We start from the raw sequence: 21,043 nt of genomic DNA, 5'->3' as shown, positions 1-21,043 counted from the left end.
CGAACAAAGTAATCACAGAATCGATCTCTCGAGAGGATCTGAAATCGGTTAAGTTTCCGGTTACCGTTTATCGCGCGTGGATGTGGCTTTGCATTTATTTCTTCGTCGAGTTCGCGTGTCCTCCGAGATTTCGGGTGAACCAGAACTACGTGGAAATCTCCGAAGAAAATTTCGGTGTATCTCAGTCCTCGCGATAAACACGCCCGCCGCCGCGCAGAATCCCCGTCGATTTATTGCCGACAACTACGCACCCGAAAACGTCGACATGCAAATAGAAGTTTCACGGCGCGACACGTGCGCTTCTCGTTTGAATCTCTCTCTCTCTCTCTACGTGTATATATATATACGAAACGTCCGTGTTCCTGATCCTCATCTCCAAAGTCTTGAGAAGCTTCGAGCTCGAATACAATAAATAGGCGAAAGACTAACCATCGATTTTTACAAATTAATTTAGTCCTAGATCTCTTCGTCATTTTTCAATCTATTCCAGTTGAATTTTCACCTTCGATTCTAGTGCAATTGAACATCCACCTTCGAAAGATCCTTCTATTTACGCACGCAGCCTATATTAACACCTTGCCTTATGATTTTTTTAATGTTTGCAGTCTCCAGAATGACTTTATCATTAATAATTCCCCAGAAACAAAAGGAAGTCGTGTACTTATCGCAATTGTACATTTGCTCTAAAAGTTAAATATTAATATCAGCAAAGTAGGTATTAAAAAATGAATAATATTTCTGTTTGTTGAATTCATTTTGATATTGTCACCACGAGTCTGACTCGATGTTGTAAGGCAAGGGGTTAATAATTTAATTTCCATTACTGGGACCGATTTACGGCGAACAAAGCACGATTTCTTCGAAATCAATGAAAATTCTAACCTGAACCTGCGTACGTTTAACGTTCCACACGAATTTCATGGAATTCACAGAAGCGTAATACGCGAATTGTCCCCGTGAATCCACGTTCTCTCGAGATACTAAATCCGTTTTGTTGATGTTGCGAGAACGAACACAGACGGCCCGAAACTCGTGGCAACCGAGGACCCCGGGTTTGCAAATAGAATGTTGTCGCGACAACGGCCGCCGAGAGAGCTTTTTACATTCCCCCGCGGTTGCACCGAACGCGCGCGCTACAACTTTTTCGCCCCGTTCGAACCTCTAACGAGCGTTCGTTCGAGGTCCAAAATGGAAAAAAAAAACAAAGAAATTCATGGCTAGACAGTGAATTTTTATGAAAAATAATATGTGAACTCAGACTTTGGGGTTTGGATACACGTTTTTTTAAATATTACGTTTTACGAATACTGTTCGTCGATTATTCGGTATTTTGCCGGTTCGTCAACCGTGATAATGATACATGGAAAATGAGAAAAATGCCCACTAAACGTCCCTGAATGTTCTTCCCTCCCTCCCGGGGTCTTTTCCGCGATGACGAGGGGGCAGAGCGGCGTCACCGTGCGCGCCTCTTCTTAACGCGCCTTTGATTTTCGGTTCGAGTCCGAAAATAACGGCGTGTGTCGTATACAGATATATACGCCGACGGCGGCTGCGACGGCACCGAGAGACGTGCCATCCAGTGTGTGCCGATGCGCGTGTTCGCGAGGCGAGGCCGCGCGCGGGTGAATCGTCGTTGTGACAAAGCGCGAGCGAACGACACGCTTCCACTTTCGGCTCTAAAAATCATCCCCCGTCAGAAATTCTTGTGCTTCTGTCCAGGGACTTAAACTGGTATGATTTTGGATACCGGTATTATGCCATCGAAGATATACCGAAACCGATATGTTACAGAAAATCGAAATAAATACCGATATTTATTCGGTTTCTGTAAAGGTAGGGCTTATATAGGGTTATGTAGGGCGAAGGCACAACCGAAAATACCGGTATAATATCGGTATTATGCCATCAAAGGTATACCGAAACCGATATATTACTGAAAACGCAAATAAATACCGGTATTTATTCGGTTTCTATAAGGGTAGGAATTATATAGGGTTATATAGGGCGAAGGTACAACCGAAAATACCGATGTAATGCTGGTATGATTTTGATACCGGTATTATGCCATCGAAGGTACACCGAAACCGATATATTACAGAAAATCGAAATAAATACCAGTATTTATTCGTTTTCTATAAGGGTACGGCTTATATAGGGTTATGTAGGGCGACGGCACAACCGAAAATACCGGTATAATATCGGTATTATGCCATCAAAGGTATACCGAATCCGATATATTACTGAAAACCGAAATAAATACCGGTATTTCCATTGTCCCTTACAGAGTAGAGGAATTAATAGTTTTAATATACGATTTTGTAGTTTCCATACTTCTACAAACATCAGAAGAAAAATTATTCGCATTATTTTCTAGGATGATTCGAGATCATTCGATCTCGGTGTAATGTAATTATCTCTAGAAATGCTATTTAGCGAAAGACTAGGTTATATATCATATATATTATCGAGGATCGAACACAAGGCTTGAGAAGAACGATCGAGTCTGTCCACTGGTCGAGAGATTGCGCGCGACATCGGTTATCGCCGGCGTTGAAATCGACGAATCTGAGAACCGTTTTCACAGAGTTTCGTTGTCGAAAGAATCAACGCACCCGTGGAACACAACCGTAATTTCGTTGCCTGAAATCCCTACCGAGAAAATAATCTAAAACACAATCGTCGATCCCCGAGGATAGACCCAAGGAAATATCATCTTCCGTTTTCCAAAGGATTCTGGCCGAGCCACGGTTCCAAAGGAGTACACACCGTCGTGGAATAATCTTGTGCGCGGGCCGGTGAGGAGTAATCGATAAGGAAGAGAATTCGAGGAGGAAGTGCTCGTGAAAGAAGAAAAAGATCGTTGGAAAGGCCGACTCTTCGGTCGGTTTAGGTCTAATCGAGACGAAGAAGGAGGAGGAGGACGAGAGTCGGCGAGGAGGAGGAGAGAGACAGCAGCAGAGCACGGTGGTGCAGATGAGGCCACGATCAATCTGCGACAGGGTGGCGGAGGAGTATTGCGACCCTGACGGTTGTTACTGCGAGAATCGGTGCTTCTGACAGCCGGACGGCAGGAGGGACAGACAGACGGTAGTGTGCCACAGCAGCCGCAGTGCTTGCGAATACTCGATGGTTCGTGTCGTTTCACGCTTGTTCACAGCCCCCCATCCCCCTTCCCCATTTACGTGTTCATTCCCACACCGTTTCTCTCACCTTTCGGCTAACAATCCGATCCCTTTATCTCTGAGCGTTTGGGGGGTGTATATTGGTCTGTATGAATGGGATTTTAGACAATGGATTCAGGGTGTTTAGAGGGTCGTTAGCTTGTGGAAATGGCTGAAGATTATGTGTGAGGGTTTTTGTTTAGGGACCAGGGAAGTTTTGAATATTAGATGCTTTTAAGGTCCAGGGGGGGGGGATGATGTATGCTGGAATTGATGATGACCACGCGGTGGATTGGTTTTAGGAAGATTTATGGTACAGATGGAGTGGCTGAATTCGGATTTTCATAACGAACAGTTTGATAATATGGGGTTGGAAATCCTTGTCGAAACTATGAGTGGAACGTACTAGATAAAATAGGAACAGCTTATTTTGGAGTCGTTTAGCCTGTCTCCTTTAACACATGTACTGACACAGTGGAAATGGTCGTACGTAGTCAGACACAGTTTATTTCGGTTCTTGTATTTAAGTCATAAATCGTCGAAAATGTACGCGTTTGGTTAATAGAGGATGTTAGTTTTGTTTTGAAATACACCACTATATTATAATAAAGATTATTTCCTAAAAGATATGACTAAATAATGATTAACTATTTTGAAATTTATACACGTAAAATTCGACAGCTCAGAGTGATCAGAAATTGTTTCGTTTGCACTTCTTACGTTTAAAAGTTTAATTATAATTTAATTGTATATTACTATTTCTGCACTTTTGTTAATACCAAATTAACCCTTTACACTTGACAGGCCACTCTCAGGTGCTATATAGTTTAACGTAGTACCTGGAGTAACAAGTGGGAAGCGACAGTAACCTTGCAGATTACTTCCTTAAAGATCACAGTAAAAATAATTACAAGGCATGAAATTCAAATATTATAATTTCAGACACCTATATTGAGGTGAAAAATAGAAAAATGTAGTAAACATTGAAATTTTGGGAAAAAGAATATATTATTTTTTTATATGTTTATTTCAAAAGATTTCGTCGAGTTTCTAATTCCTTACTGATTCAGTACGTACTCTACAAGTTTCTGCTAGTTTCCCGTACTTGAGCCAACTTCGATTGCAAAGGATTAAATGATTTATTTGAATAACAATCATTCCCTTGGATTCAGTTAATTTCCCCACCAATACCCTTAACCCCTTGCCCTATGATTTTCTTGATGTCTGTACTCTCCAGAATGACTTTATCATCAATAATTCCCCAGAAACAAAAGCAATTCGTGTTCTTATCGCAATTGTATATTTCCTCGGAAACTTAAATATTAATATTAGCAATCTAGTATTTTCCTTTGACTCAAAGAATACGTTTATTGAATCATTGTTGATATGGTCACCACGAGTCTGACTCAATGTTATAAAGTAAGGGGTTAACGGTAACAGTTCTCCCATAAAAAAAAATAACGCAAAACAATCTCGTTCCACTTCCACAAGTCCCGTTACAAAAGCCACTCGCGAACATTTGTTTAACACCGCGCCACGTGTTGCGAAAACCCAGAGTTTCGTTCCGTTGAACATTTCTCCTCCGTGCAATTTCGTGTCCTCCCGTTGTGCGTCCGTCACGCGCCATTAGCCATCCCGCCGTCCGTCCACTCGAATCCGTCGATCAAGCACACATCGTTACAACTCGATGGTTCCACCAACCCCTTGAAACGAGGGTGGGAGGGTTGGTCGGTCGGTTGGTCCCGCGTGGCAGAGAGGCGATGAAACTGCACGGTTCGTACGTACGTTATTGTTCGGACGATGAATATTCCGGGACCCTGGACTGATTTTCATGCGAGAGTGCTCCATAGAGAAGTCGGCCGAAAATTGATCCCACCCCTCCGTAAAACGATGTTTACATCCACCCCCGTCCCGTTCACGGGATGGCCCCCTGACGGCCGACCCGGCATTTGCCTCACAAAGGACCGCCAGTGGATCCATTCTTCCGCGGAGGCGATCGTCGAATGGCTCGATCCTCGACCCAGAATCGGAGACGGGAACACACCCCTTCGCTTTTTTCCTTTTCTTTTTTTTCCAGTCCCACCCCACACCCCTCCGATTCCTACCCCAGGTTGGGCGGAGTCCCCCCGCGACCGGAAACGGAGATTCATCGACCTTTTTCGATCCCGGATGGGAACGAAGTCTTCGATAAGGACGAATTTCCTTCCGTGCATCCCCCACCCTTCCTTCCTTCCTTCCTTCCTTCCTTCCTTCTGTCGGGGAAATCGTCGTCTCTTACACGGGCGAAACGAGGTTCCCCGGCACGTTTGATCCGTCGCGTAGAAAATACCCACGATTCTCGACACGACGGAGATCCACTCGTGGAGCTCGGCGATGGAATTGTTGAAATTGAAATTGTCTGCTTTTCGGTGTATGATAGGGTGAAAGACCCATTTATTGTCACATAGACGATTACTGTCATTCTGGATTGGTTTAGTTGAAATAACAAATGAATGTTGTTAAGTTAAACGCGAAGAAAATTCTGCGGGAAATTGAAACTGTAATTTATACGATAGGAAACGCAGCTGTTAATTTGCTTTTTGGTCAGTTTTGTAGAATGATTAACAATTTTTAATTGATTGGAACCTAATCTAAAAGTGATAATATTTACGTATATGAAATGTATATTTTTGAAACTAATGAATTTATAAACAAAAGTAGAGGTGCCAGAAAATGACAACAAATTTTTCCTTCAATTGAAAATACTAAATAATAATAAATACAGATAAAAACTTATGTTTTTCGTTAGTTAATACAAAAATTATGCAATAATGTCAGTGTCGTTTCTTAAAGTGTCAGTAATTGGGTTTTTTACCCTAAGTATATTTTCTAGGTTACGACACATTCTTTCTTTTTGTCGGTTCGAAATAGGTTCTGCTAGGTTTTTGCTTTTAGTCAGTATCTTCGACAGGAGTTTAGGTGCACAATGGGGGTTGTAACATTGGGGTTCGGAATGGTTCGCTCTCGATTGATAAATGATTCACGGTTGCATGTCGAATTGCAGGAGAATTGAAGCGCATGAAACTATTGATTTGAAATCGATGCATGACAGTATATATACACACACACGCGTTTGAAAATTAATCGAAGACTCAACCCTTACGGGGAGACCTTCCCACCGTTCACGATTACACGATTAAACGACGCAATTAACTCGATTGTCGGCCGTACATGAACGTGTGTAAATTAACTGTTTTATCGTCGTTTACGAATCAAGACAATCCACCATCCCTATATGTATCCGCTATCATTTGCCTCGACAATTTCGTCGTTCAAAACGATTGATTTCTCCTAGTATCTGAGACAGACTTAACATCTTTCGGCGAAATTTTAACGCCTCTAGCGTAATTCTCAAACTGTTAACGTTTTTATGAAAATAAAAAAAACAGTACCAGAAGCATTTAACAATTCTCTGGTAAAGAAAAAAGACGTTAAAGAAGGTCTCTCTGCAAGGGGGATGAAAAGGGTTGAATCTCATTCCGGAATCGTTTCAAACGAACGAAAAGAGAGATGTTACACACCCTCTCGTTGCTAATCAGTTCTGTTTGATGGTTTCTGTCTCGCAGGATGAGTTCCATCCATTCATTGAGGCCCTCCTACCATTCGTGAAGTCTTTCTCGTACACGTGGTTCAATCTACAAGCCGCCAAGAGGCGTTACTACAAGAAGCACGAGAAACGGATGAGTCTCGAAGAGGAACGTCAGTGCAAGGAGGAACTCCAGGTGAGTGATCCGATCGAAGACATTCCTGTGGTGATCCATAATAATATTCAACAAAACTTTGTCATCATCATGATTAAACCGAAAGCGTCGAATACTTGGAATAATTTTTCACGCGTCGTAGATCGATATTTAAGAAGAGAGGGGGCAAAAAAAAAAGAAAAGATAGATAGTTTTCGAGCCGCAATAGAAGTTCCCTCCGATAAAAGTTTCCCAGCAGTTCGTTAACCGATGGAATAAATGTCAGACCGGTTGCACGAAAGTCGAACGTCAGGAGTTTGTGTGCGTGCGCGCGCGCCCGCTAATTTCATGGTTAAGAATAAAAATAATGAGGTTTCGGGACTATTTCTGGCGCGGAGCGCGTCCTCGTGACGTCGCTATCGCTCGGGCCTGAAAAAGCCCCAGTAGAGCTCTCAATCGTCCTATAACGACCCCGTTTCCCGTATTAATAGAACAATCCGAACGGAACCCAAGGGGGGCGGGGGGAAGATATTAATGAAGCCGATGAAATTTGAAAAATCGCCTACCCAGCGTTTTTCGATCTCGAAACCGAGGATATTTATCCGCGAAAATTTTCAATTATATATTCAAATAAAAATACCATGGACGACGAGGGAAAAGGACAAACACTTTATTTAATTGAAGCGTGAATCGTTAGCGACGCTTGACGCTGGGACCGGAAATGCTCGAGGACCACCGCCGCTGCCGTGGGCTAAAGTTTTTGCGGGAGTTTTAATCGCAACGAAGGTGGGGGATAAGTTAGCGGTCGCTTTTCCGGGGAAAGTTGCCACACTCGTGGCCGAAGTTTCGATTACACTCGACCGGACTCTGTTTTCCTAGTTTCCCCCCACCCCTCGCGACTTCTTCCGTGGATCCTTCGAGAGCCACTCGGTGTTTTCTCTTGCCGGCGACACTTTATTAAAAGACCACCAGCTTTACTTCGATCCCCCTCCCCATCCCCTCGCGGAAACTCTTCTTCATCCGAGATAATCGCTGTTACTTTATATAGGATGTTCGTTTTTTCGACCCCTGTCAGTTGGGCCACACTTCCTATCTGCTCACGCGACGCCATTTTGCTTCCGGAAGTTTATAGGTGTACATCGACGTGCAACCTCAACTTTGCTAGGAGAAAAGTGGCATAGAAAAAAAAGTCTTCTACCACTTTGTATATTTATTCCAGGTAGTGAAGTAAATGTTAAATCGAATGTTAATCTGGCATACATTTCAGTAATACCAAATGGTAAGAGGCCCTTTCCCTATATTACTTTTTCTCCTAGTGGAAGCCGAGTTTGCTGATTAACAATATATATATATATATTCGTCTACCTGTACAAATATTCGATCGTAACTCCGCCTGCCGGACAGGGTGCATTCTATCGTGATCGTTGAACAAACTGAATCACGATGAAAGAATTAGTATCAAAAACCGATTTCTCCGTCTCGATTTCGAATGAAATCCGCCCCGTACGTAAATTCTATCCCTCGTATCCAATATTCTTCCGTACGATTTCCACGAAAAAAAAAAAAAAAAAAAAAAAAAAACAGAAAACAGTCGGTGGAAGAGTAGGAACAAGGTGAACAAAAGTCGACGAACCTTCGATATCGAACTAAGTTTTGGCGTTCGGTTCGACGAGTCATTGACATTCGGGAATTTTCGGGCCGGACTGCAATCTTTTTCCTTCTCCCATTTTTTTTTTGCCCCCTTTTTTTTTTGTCCGCCCATCGGTCCGCCGGAAGCATGCAGAAGAAGGGGGTAGCAGGGTGACCGAGGGGGTGGAGTGGAGTTGGGTGGGTGGGGAAGGGGTGTACTCTCTTCTCTCCACCGCAATTCGTATTCTCCCTCGCGACGCTGTTCGATCAATATTTTAATTTCGCGATGCTGCGGTATTTAGCGGACGAAAGAACGGGACGGACCGACCCGACAGACGCGAACGGATCCCCTCCCCCCAACCGATGCTGGCCGTGAAAGGGCTCCTTCCGGAATCGATATATCGCGGTGTTTAGAAAAAATCCTCGACCATCGACGACGACGGATGATCACTTTTGTGTTTTATTTTTTTTTCCGTTCCTCGTTCGTCTCTGGTTTTAACTGGGTGGACCCGAAATAGTTGCGAAACTAGGAACAACGTCCCTCTTTCTACAGGATTTTCACTTCCACTTCGTAGATACTTCCTCTTTCTGGGGAAGAAAATTTGGCGTAGATCCTTTGGGGAAGCTAGACTACGTATGTTTGTTAGCTGCCAGACGAAGTTTTTGGTTGTATGTCCGTTGACCGACATTTGAATTCAGCCTTAATTTGCAACGGATAAGTACCGACATAGCTTGAACTTTTACAATAAATATACGATCGAAAATGAATTGACAAAAATTTCAAAGTAACAATAAAAGTATCTAGTAGCCTGCGTATTTTTATGCTTTTATAGAATTTACAATGGTCTCGAAAACTCACTGCGTAACTAAATGTTTGATGAAGCTCAACGAGGTTTTCATTTATTTTGGAATCTCATAAATCCCTCAATAGACTCGACAGTTTTTATTCCAATTCCACTTTCAATAAATTAGTCCCTAAAAAATACCTGTATTTGCATGACGAACCCGTAGTCTAGTAACGAGTGTTCAAGTCAACATGTTAAAAGTTTGGTCGAAAATGGTTTTTCGCCAGTTTTCACGATCCACACACGCTATCTCGATGTACATATTTCTTTTTTTTTTCTCGATATCGATATTGGCGACGAAAGATTTCCATCACGATCGAATAACCCCGTTCCGTTCGATAAGGCAACGTCCGTGGCCAGGGATATAAAAATTCCGTCCGTCTAATGGAACTTTTTTAAAAACGAAAGTATCCCCCCCGAGGCTCCCGGCGCGGGTCGCGTTGAATTTTACATGAACTGCATTTAATCTGCGTCGCACGAAGCCCTGCAGGGTCCGCCGAGCCCTCTGCCATCATAGAAACGGGCTTTATGAAATTGCGAGCGGCGAGAAGAGAAAGAGAAAGAGAGAGCGAGGGAGGCTCACTGGCCATAATCGACAATTCCATTTGCAAATCTAATAGCCGCCGGAATTTTTCCCAAGAAAATTTATAATCCTGTCATCAATCGATCCGAAAAGATCACGACGAACGATTTATTTCCGAGTGGTCAGGAAATATTCGAGGGAAATCAATTGTGTATCTTGCGATAATAATTTCATCAAATTCAAACCTTACGCAAAATATCATTAGACGCGTTATTGATTGTCAGTGATCTCGCAACAATGACTCCGAAGATCCCGATGTTTTTTCTTCAGATAAACTTTGCCTGTTGAAGCTTCGTGGAATATAATTATTATTAGACGTGCCAACGTGTAATCCTTTTTCCATAAAATTCTACGTTTCTTGAGGAATAACCCCCAAAATCAATATGCTACTTTCAACGATATTTGTCAACGCCTTTGTACCCCACGTACAGTAAATCCTCGAAGAGTGTTCAAAGGCTCCTCTAGAACAATGAATATTTCATAAACTAATAGCTAGTATACGGCTGAAGCAGCGAAAAAGTCAGCGTTACACCTAGGGACCTTTCTTCCTCAGTACACCGAGAGCCATCGAGCACTCATCGAGGATTTCCTGTAACTTTCCACCGAACAAGAATTCTTAAACAGTATTCTGAATTTAAATTGCACAACCTTTACCACACTTCTACCAATACACCTAATAAATTAAAAAAAAGACTTTAAAATCGTCCCTTCACCCGATTTTCACATCCTACACAAAAACGAAATATCTCCGTCTCCGACTATCATTTTTCCCCGGCAGAAAGAAAGAAAAATAAAGGAAAAACAGGGCGTACACAAACATCTGCGAATTTGCATGAGGATCCGCAGTCATGAATATGTATAAACATCCGCGCAGGTCTACCGAAAGATCCAAACGCCTCGGAGAGTATACATATCGTACAAAAGAGGCGAGTGGGGGTGGGGGGTATACGTACACGTATGTGGGGCTCGAGAAAGTGGGCATTGAAACGATGATCGCGATTTCCGATGCACACCGTGGTCCGAGGAGCCTCGAAATCGGTCCTTTCGCTTCGCAGAGATCGCGATCAGGAAAAAGATGGCTGTCGTCGACGAGGACGACGACGACGACCCGACTCTCCACGGAAACGTCCATTCCAATTTTCCAGGGCGCGCGTCGCATGTCAACGAGGGGTCTCTCGTCTCTCTCGGTTTTTTTTCTTCTTTTTTTTTTTTTATCTAAACACACGGCATAAAAGTGTATCGTTCGCTCTCTTCCATCGTTCTTCTCTGTCTTTCCTTCTTTCCGGCTCTTTCTGGAAAGCATCTGCGTACGTGGCCGGCGTGTCGAACGGGACGGAGAAAGCGGAGCGTCACGGTCGACGCACCGGCTGTGTCGCCGTCGATAACCACTGATCGATTCGTTCGTTTACACGTGAACGTATGCCGCGAACTTCGATCTATCGGGTGCATGACTGTTTCAAAGACGAAACGCTACTATTTTTTTTTTTTTTTTTAGTTTTCTTTTTGGGAGATCTTTCTGGGTTATAGGCACGAGACAGCGTAGACGGAGATATTTTATATGGTTATTAGGGATCTTAGATTGAGGAAACGTGTAAAACTTCGACTATGCTATACACTGGGCTGGGATCAATCGTTAAAGAAAATAAACATGTGTTTAGAGCATCCAGGGAATGGGGGGTATCACAGAAATTTTAATGTATTGTTTTTTTAAATGTATGGTACGAATGAATTCTTGATATACCCATATCGAGGATACATTGCTTCTTTAGATTTGGTGGTATTGAAAGAAAAAGAAATTTTTTTTAACACCCAGAACTGAACAAAAATCAAGGCTGGTCTTAGTCTATATAAAAGTGGTTATCTTTTGAACTAGAATGATACAGGAACATAATTTTTTAACAGAGTGACAGTCGTGTAAAACGGAAATTCATAATCACTTTTATCTAGATTAAGGTCGTCCTTGATTTGTTTTCTTTCAGATGAATTAAAATTGTGGCAGCCACGAAAACTGATATACTGCGAGAATCGGACAATAATTTAAATAATAATGAACAAACTTCCATAAGAATTATACTGTGTTATCTTGAAGTATAACCAAACTTTCAAACTCTCGACTTATAATAACCTAACAATTTTTCATCCGTCGAATCCAATATGGCGGCACGGTGAATTTTCACGGAAGCTCCGCCCGAGGTCGTGAATTCAGGAAGACGATTCTCGCCAGTTTTTATCGTTACACGCTCGAACGCATACGTGAACAAGAAAAGTGAGTCTCGAAGAGCTCACCCTGTGTCCTTTACCGAAGAAAATAGCGATTCGTAGTCCGTGGTTGGACATTGTAACCGAAGAGAACGATAGTTTCGTAGGCTGAAGTTCCGTCACGGCGGGGGAAAAAATGTGAATTTGTAGTCCAGAGTATATATCACGTAATACCGGCGTAAAGCGGTGATTTGTAGTCCGAAGTCCGTCGTATAATTACGGGTAAAAAATGAGAGTTTGTAGCCCGAAGTATATACATATATGTATACATATATACCACGTAACCGGAGAAAACGGTGATTTGTAGTCTGAAGTCTGTCGTATAATTACGGGAAAAAACGGGGGGGAATTTGTAGTCTAAAGTCGTGTGCAATCGAGACAATTTACAAGCGTCACCTAAAATAGAAGTGACGATTCGCCATTTTTTTTTCCATGTTTATCTTGCCACTTCCAACTCTTCCATGTTTATATGTGATGTTTACGTTCTCCGAACCGGAATGAAAACGCGATCATCCCCTTCCGCGAACTAAAAAAAAAAAAAAAAAAAACAAGTCACCCCTCCAGCCGACGGAGGACAAATTCGTAGCAACCCTTAACCGAGGGACGAAGAAAGCTTCGTCTGACCCACGGCGAGCACGCAGACTGCTCCTACGGGACCGGTACCACTCTGGACACGGTAGGAGATAGTGGCGGACTAAAAAAAAAGAATGAAAGAAAAAAACAGAAATAAAACGAGAAACGTGTACTAACCATTGCGAGAAGAGATAGAAATTACCGGTAGGAGGGTACAGGAGTGGGATGGCGGTCGACAGAGAGACAGCGAAAGAGAGCAAGAAAAATTCTTCTCCGGATGCGGCGAGGGGTTGGAAGGGATGCGGGGGGCGGTCCGAGTCCGTCGTTTTCTCTTAATTTCGAGACAGGCCGCAGGACGATATCGACTACTTCAATTCCGTTGCAACGAACGAGAGAGAGAGAGAGAGAGAGAGAGAGAGAGAGAGAGAGAGAGAAAGAAAGATATAGGGTGGAAGAGGGAAGGGTAGTACAAGAGGGAAAGGGGTGGCGAGAGTGGATCCACGGTGTGGAAGGAATGTTTCGAAACGGAGAACGGAGACAGTACGAACGTACAAGAGAGAAAGACAGATCCCCTACTGGTGGAGGGTACGGGAAGACAAAACCCGACACACGAACGGTCCGTGAAACAGAGACAAACGTCTTTCACGGGTGGGCCAGAGAGAGAAAGATAGGGATGCCGAAGAAGGGGTGTAGCGGGAAGAGGTTCGGTATTTCGAACGAGGAAAAGACGGAGGATCCATGGCCAGACCGAGAGACAGAGACATTGTAGGACGCGGAGAACATGTACCGAGCGCGCTATCACGCGAGAAGAGGGTGGCAGACGGCCTGGAGGGGGTGCAAAGTGAGCAGAGAGAGAAAGAGGTTAGAGGGGATGGGTCTCTCGGTGGGTGCACACCACCAACACCCGCAAGAAGTATCCGAGTACACGGGTACACACGAGCTTTTCGGGCACGATGGAAAGGGTTGGGGGATCGAGGCATGGCCGGTCGACCCAAGCAAGAGAGAGACATGGAGAGGTGGTGTGCAGCCGAAGGGTGGAAAGTGGGGTGTGCAGAGGGTCGCTAGCGCCGGCAGAGAGAGCGTAGACATGTAGCGCATACGCCGTCGCGACGGAGGCTGCGGCTACGCGGCGCCTACCAACCACCATCTATAATCTCTATGCGGATATCGATTTTCCACCCTGTATTTCCTAAATTTATGCAAACTAGCAGAGCCCGTCCTCTGCTACTGCACCCCCACTGTACCGCCCTTCCGTCTGCCCTTCGGCCCGACCGGCAACCCACCCTCTCGTGTTCTGTCCTACACCCGACCAACCTATAAACCCTCCACCCTTTGTTCCTGTGACGTTGTTTCTCTCCGTCCTCTTCTCCCACCCACCCCCTCCCCCTCTTTGGTTTCCCAGCTGGCCTGGTACCTCTTCGTTCCTCTTTCTAAGCACCACCACCAACGGGCACCACCCCAAACCACCCGCCAAAACCGCCCTCTGTCCATATCCCTCTTTGGGCGGTTAGTTCGGTGTTGTGTGTTCGGTATGTGTGTCGGCCCCATTCATCTAACGAGCTCAACCGGGCTATCGCATCACGATGCACCTCGCACCTCCTCGTCACCAGTAGGTGTATTCCAGTTTACGCCGGTGGTGGAGAAGGGAGGCGTGCTCGAAACCCTGTTTCCAGGGATGGCGCTGGTGGTGGTGGTTGTTAATGTTGGATTATGTTTCGGCTTTCGGGTTATTAATTATCGACTCGGCCGTACAACGTACCGGATTACCGCGGTTCTTCGACCTGGATTTTTATTTTTACGGAACGGGGGAGGAGTTCGTTTTGGGGGTGGGTTCCTGGAGGGGGGAGTGGAGGCTTAATGAGGCTGATTTATCGGGCAGCGGTCGCGAATCGATGGGAGGATGATCGTATTAAAATCGTCGGGACACACCCCCCTCCCCTCCCTTCTCCCTTTTCACCGTGTCACTTCAGTTATTCGCAGCTGTTCCGGAATAATTTGGGAATGCTGATTAACCCTCGGACGACGATCCACTCTCTGGGGTCATTTTGAACAGTTTTCACGAACTGTATATCCGACTCGATTGCTTCCATATTACTAATTTCATGGAGGAAAATCGTGTGTGTTAATCGAAATGAAAGGAAAACTAGCTCAGGAAGAAATTTCTTCGAAAAATCTTTCACCAGGGAGGGTGGGTCGGAACGGGCCCATGGCATCATAAAAATCATTTGTCCTACAAGGGTTGATTTGAGAAGAATACGTATTGCATCACCTTCTCAATTTTTACTCATTAAAAACACCTAGGGTAAAGGTATAAAATGATTTAATATTCATGAGATTTTGTAACTATTACATTGTATACATATTACATGTATTTTGAATCGCGGTGAAAATTCTGAACAGAAGTAAAAGAATTATCACCACACCTCCGCTCGCTCCAAAAAAAAAATGCAAATCTTCTGTAAAGATTCACCTTGTCCACGAATTAATAACCCTCCACCCCTAAAAAAAGCAGTCCCAAACCCTCTAGAATCCATCGCCGTGTAGAGACGAGCAATTTCGTCTCGTCGAGGCGTCACAATGGGCAGCAACCCGTGCAACATTTTCCGCTCTGTTACCGCGCAAGGGAGTCGATCGCGCGTGAGAAACTTTTTATCATCCGCGGCCGGAAGCGACGAAACTCCGTGAGAATAAACGATATTCCCGAAAGACGGATCCATCCTTCCCCTCGCAGGGGGGATGCAACCCCCGTTGACGTCGGCCGTATCGTTTCAGAGGCGAAATAATCTGCTTCCGCATGCTCCTTGGAACCACCCTTACCCTTACACACGTTTTATTGCCGAGTAGCAGAGGGGTAAAAAGAGAAAGAGAGTGAGCCATGTCGCATACAATATGTTCGTTTTAACATTAGAATTACCAGTGTTGAATCTATAGTAATATTTAATATAATCAGTATAATTTAGCACATAATATAATAGATAGTTTGGAATAAGTTAGTGGTCAAAATGAGTTCTAATAGAAGCACCTTTATGATCTCGGTAATAGTAAAGCAAGAAATCTGACGTCTGTCATTTTGTCGGGTTTGGTAATTCTAGTGTTAAGTGTATTTCTGCGATTATTTCTGTAAGTAGCAAGAAGACGAAGGAAAGGTTTCAGATGAAAGTTGTGTGTGATATCATGATGACAATCGTTTGACTCGGTACTGCTGCTTGACACCATGTATTATTCAAATAAAATTCAAAATAAATTCTCTTCAAGGTCAAAATAATTATCAACAGCACATTCCTCATGCAAATACAAATCGAAAAGTCCTCTACCGTTTTGTAATCCGAATCTCCATTTCCAAGATATTAGCAGTTAAACGAATTCCAATTACTTGAGCGCGACATGTACGCGCAGATACAGTCAAGAAGCGCACGACCCACGTCACTAGCCTGCTTCTTCACTCTAACTGCGCGTACGGGTGTCCCACCCCTCAGCTGATTGGAGTCTGTTCAACTGCTAATATCTCGTAAATGGAGCTTCGGATTACAAAACGGTAAAGGACTTTTCGATTTGTATTTGCACGAGGAATCTATTTTCTTACTGATTCTCCCATCTTTTTGGGACACTCTGTACATATCCTCCATATCACGCGCAACTTTCATCCGAAACATTTTTTCGTACTTTTCCTACTCATAGAAATAACCGCACGAATTCACTTCAAACGAACATACACCGTATGTCTCGTCCATCGAATAGAGAAACCCTTTCGCGCGTTCTTCCGTTACCATATCGTTCCGTTTCGTATCGCGCGAATATTCGTCGGTCGAAGGAGGAGAATGCCGGAAACAATGGCAATAAAATTTTCGGAACGGCCTGCTCGCTCCGGGCCATCGCCTATCCGCCACTACCCCGTCCCCGTCGACCGTCGATGTTCCTCGGAATTTTATGGCCAGGAATCGGCGCGCGCGTATCGCGACACTTCCGGTCCCCCGGACGGTCGCCGGAAAATCGGCCCTCGGGGGGTCGAGAAGAAATTTATTTTCCCTTCCACTTTGTACTGGACGATCGTTACCACACGTTTCGGTTTGCTAGACGACTTGGGGTGGTCCTCCAACGGTTTATTCGTGTATATTCTTTCGGGTTTTAATAAAATTTCAATTTTACACACGTGGGGTTGTTTTTGTAAGACAGTCTTAAAACCCTTTAACGCCTAGACCCTTGAATCGTTATTTTAAAATTGTGATACTTATATATATATGGCGTGGCATAACTATAAAACTACTCTACATTTTTTAATTTTTATGTACTGTAGTTAAAAGAAAAACGAATATATATTTTATAAAATTTACACAAACATTTGGATATTTCCCAAATCATCGACAAGGAGCATCGTAACATCGTACACAGCGAACGTCCTGCTTTTCGAGTGTTTTGCAGTCAAAGGGTTAATTGTTCTATTAATTGGAAAGGGTTAAATTTGTGTTCCTCGTAAGTACAGCAGATAGAATTCGAAGTGGAGGGGTTGGAGGTAATTTCCAGTATTTTGCGATGGTAGTTCGTTTCGATTTGGCGAATTGATCGTGTTAGGTACACAGTCGAATTAAGGGGACTCGAGTGACGGCGAGGAAGAACTGCGAAATTCTATCGCGGCGGCTCGATAAGTCGATTGGATTCGTTAGGTGTTTCCCCCTCACCACCCTCCCCGCCACTTTGGCCCAATTCCGGCGGTTTAACTTTTAAACGGAGTTTAATCGATACCTCCGAACCCCCTCCCCCGCGTTGTTACACGACGAATCACTGTACTCTTCTAATTCGACACAGGATTCTCGAACAACCGTCCACCCTGAATGTTAAAAGTCATTGGGCATAAAGTTCGGACAATAAGCCGCTGCTACAGTGAATACAAAAAGATAAAAGCTAACAAATTCGCACACCGAAGACTCTGACACTAAATAAATTGATATTCTACGGTATAAATATAAAAAAAAATATACAATATTATCCCTTTCGCTTCCAGTGTCGGACATATATGTCATCTTCGATAAGGCGTGCCCAAATACTGCGTGCATAAATATTGTTTTCCTGTAAATTCCACTTTTCTTTCTTTTTTTTTTTATACTAGAATTTTCTATCTTTAATTCATTATCTTTACTTTTACATCTCCCATCCGTTCGGCATCCAACAGAACATCGTTCAACGTTCATAGGGGGGGGGGGGGGGCATCGTTTCTATGAGCATGGCTCGACATTAAATTAAACTGCAATCTGAAATCGTCGTCGCCATTGTACCCGGGGCTAAATAAATCTGTCCTGCCTAGACTGGGTCTCTCCGCGGCGCGTAGGAATCCGCGAAAATAAACGGGTTCGAAGGGGTGTGTGGGTGGATGGGGGACAAAGGGGGTTGGGATTGAAGAGACACCCCCCAAGGAGACCGTCGCCGGTGCCTCCGGGGCGACGAATGAATTATAAGGACCCGTCATCTCGCGGCACGGGCCACCAGATTAGAAAACTCGCGCGGGTCGTCTCTTATACCGACGTAATCAGATCCTGGAATCGTCCTGACGACGAGTCCTCGGTTGAGCTTTTTCGTGGTTTTCTTTCTCGTTGGACCGAGATTTCCCCACGGTTATTTAAGGGCGGAGATATTGTTTCACCGAGCAGGACTCGAGTTATTCAAATCGCATTAGTTTGGTACGATTTCTGAGGGTAGTATGATAATGTTTTCTGAGTGGAAGAACGTAGGGTAGATGCCCCTAATTACTACACAATAATTTTACGTGTCGTGTAAGCTAAAAATCGTGTCAGTTTGAAAGATAATATTATTTAACATCTGTCTTATATAAAAAAATAGTTTTATAAAGTAAGTATGTAAAATTGATTCATAATTAATTAAAATCTCCGAGTAATCCCAGCGTCCCTATAATTGTCGTCTCAAAAATTAAATTAATTTTTATATACCTCGACAATTGTTGGTTGCATAGTAAAATCACGGCTCTTTACTATAATTTCGTCATCACTTCGTAGTTACATAGTCGCGTTTTTAACACTGAAGGACTTAGGACAAACGTAACAATTTGTCTGTTTGAGTCTGTATTGTTAATTTTGTAAAATTTTTAACCAAATTCGTGTAAGATGACAAACCTTGATTACTAGATAACACGATCAAATCTAGAAATTTGGAATATATTACACGAGTTTCTTTAAAAGAAAGACTATCTTTAAAACAACTCATTTGTTACTTTTGTCCTTATCCCTACAAACGATTGTAACACCGTGCCCGATTTGAAGAAAAAACAAATAAATCAAAAAACAAAAATCACATAAAAATTAGTCTATAAAGATGAAAGGAGACGATTCCTCGACCGCCTAGCATTCGTTTTCGAACAATCCTTACATTCGTCCCCTGTTCTAGATTCGATCCCAACTCTCCTCTACTCTTTTCTCTCCGAATTCTGTCAATTTTCGTGGCAGACTGTTCGTGTCGTCACCGTCGGGACTGCAGATAAATCCTCGAGCAACCATCGAGGATTTCTGACACACACTGGGTTAAGGACCCCGGAATCCTCTCAAGGACCCGATGGCAAAGACGTCCCGTCGAAGGAGCGCTCGCGTTCGCTGGTTTTCAAAGGACGAACCGAGCAGAGAAACGCTCGGAGGGTGCAAAACGGGCGTTGGTAATAGACGTGGAGGATGGGTTAAACGGGGAAAAAGGGGGGTGTGGAGGGGCGTGGGGTGGCACTCGAGCGGTCGCGGCGGCATAGGAGGGGTTGCAATATTTACAACACTCTATGCAGACCCCGGAATTGCCTATAAAGAAATCGCGGAGTCGCTTTGTTCGCGTCATAACGTAGTAACGTAAGGGGCCGGCAGCTATACAGTCGGGAACGATGCCAAATTAATAAATATATTCCAGTCTATCCCAAGCCTGTTCCCTCCTCCGTTGTACCAGCGCTATCGACGCTCCGTCCACCGATGGTGACCCATCCCCCTTGGAACCGGGACACCCACCTATGGGCTGCTTCCCATAAATTTTCGATCGACGCAACCGAACCACCATCACCCCCTCACTCTTTCGATCTCGTGTATCCTATCTGTGTGTCGACGTTTTTCGAGTGTGCATATCGGGTACCAAAAAGAGAATCCATCCGGCTCTCCAGAACTCGAGGAGGAAGTGCTTTGGATTTATGCGTGGAGAGCACCGCTTTCCCGATGCTTCTTCGGTACACGCTAATTTATGGAGGATCTTTGGGGTATCCCCAATTTTCGTGTTCTTCCACCGTGTTCTCAATTTTTTCGCTCTCTATGGTTTCTTTCCGCGGATCATCTTGCCAGCTTGCACATGGAATTGTGTGTTTTTTTTAGGAGTGTCGTTGGAGTGGAGACACGGTTTTAGTCAATCCAACCCTTCGTTAACCCTTTGAACTCCTTTGTCCAACGTGACTATCACAGATAATCTATGCTATTCGAGTCACACTCGACTATTTTTTGCGATGTTCCAACGCTTTAACGATTATTGTGTTTCCAGGACACTCTCCAGAGTTACTTTACAGTTTTTGCACTACAAATTCAACTTTTTTTTGGAAATCTAATTCACCATTTTGTAGGTGAGATTAACCCGTTTGCATGTCACATTTGGAAATCAAATTCATCGAGGTAACACTGTACATCAAAATATTCTATCGCACCACGAAAAAGTACATCACGTTGTCAACCTCAAACCACCCCTTCTACCGTCACCATTGGTCGGCCCCGGTTCCCATCGTATAAAATACACGCAAATATCCCCGATCCTCGTTTCGATGCTCCCCGATCGCGCGTTTCCGGAAATCACAGTACACCACCGGGGAACGAAAGGTTCGATTTTCAGAGCGCAACAATCGACGCCCGTTTTGGACCACCACCATCCCGAAACACGATTTTTCCCGTTCCCTGTGGGGGATGAATAGGTGTGTGTCCGTGGTTTGGAAAATTTCCCCGTGTCGCAGAGGTGGGAGAGCTCATTTCCCCCCGGCTTAATTCCCGTGACACGAGTTACACCCGGCGTATGCACGATTTTGATAGGATAAGCGACCGTAAACACACACATGGGGTGGGGGGAGGCAAACATAGAGTCGCGACACAGCGTGGAGAACAGCGTCGAAAACCCCGAGGCCTGCAGTCGAAAAACCAAATCGATAGGCGCCGTACACCCTTCTCGTGGTTGCACACGTTCCCTCCCTTATACATGTACGCGTATGTATATGTGTGTCTGCTGCGAGAGAAATCGCTATAGATTACACGTTCGCGTATACTT

The 21,043-nt window shown here is 44.1% G+C and overlaps 1 protein-coding gene across 7 annotated transcripts in view; it reads left to right on the top strand.

The window, feature by feature from the left end:
* The window catches only part of LOC107185260 (nuclear factor 1 X-type), an 82,554-nt gene that overhangs the window by 6,913 nt on the left and 54,598 nt on the right, over positions 1 to 21,043 (top strand). For 6 of the 7 annotated variants that reach the window (XM_015572916.1, XM_015572915.1, XM_015572911.1 and 3 more), the window contains exon 2: positions 6,767 to 6,922. In XM_015572916.1, the coding sequence (XP_015428402.1) occupies positions 6,767 to 6,922 (156 nt within the window). Of the gene's footprint in view, positions 1 to 2,729; positions 3,130 to 6,766; positions 6,923 to 21,043 lie in introns of all 7 variants that reach the window. The other variant, XM_015572914.1, reaches the window with a different exon arrangement.

This window comes from Dufourea novaeangliae, unplaced genomic scaffold (genome assembly GCF_001272555.1).
Source record: "Dufourea novaeangliae isolate 0120121106 unplaced genomic scaffold, ASM127255v1 scaffold55, whole genome shotgun sequence".
Taxonomy (NCBI): Eukaryota; Metazoa; Arthropoda; class Insecta; order Hymenoptera; family Halictidae; genus Dufourea; species Dufourea novaeangliae.
This window is presented reverse-complemented; position numbering and strand designations above follow the sequence as displayed.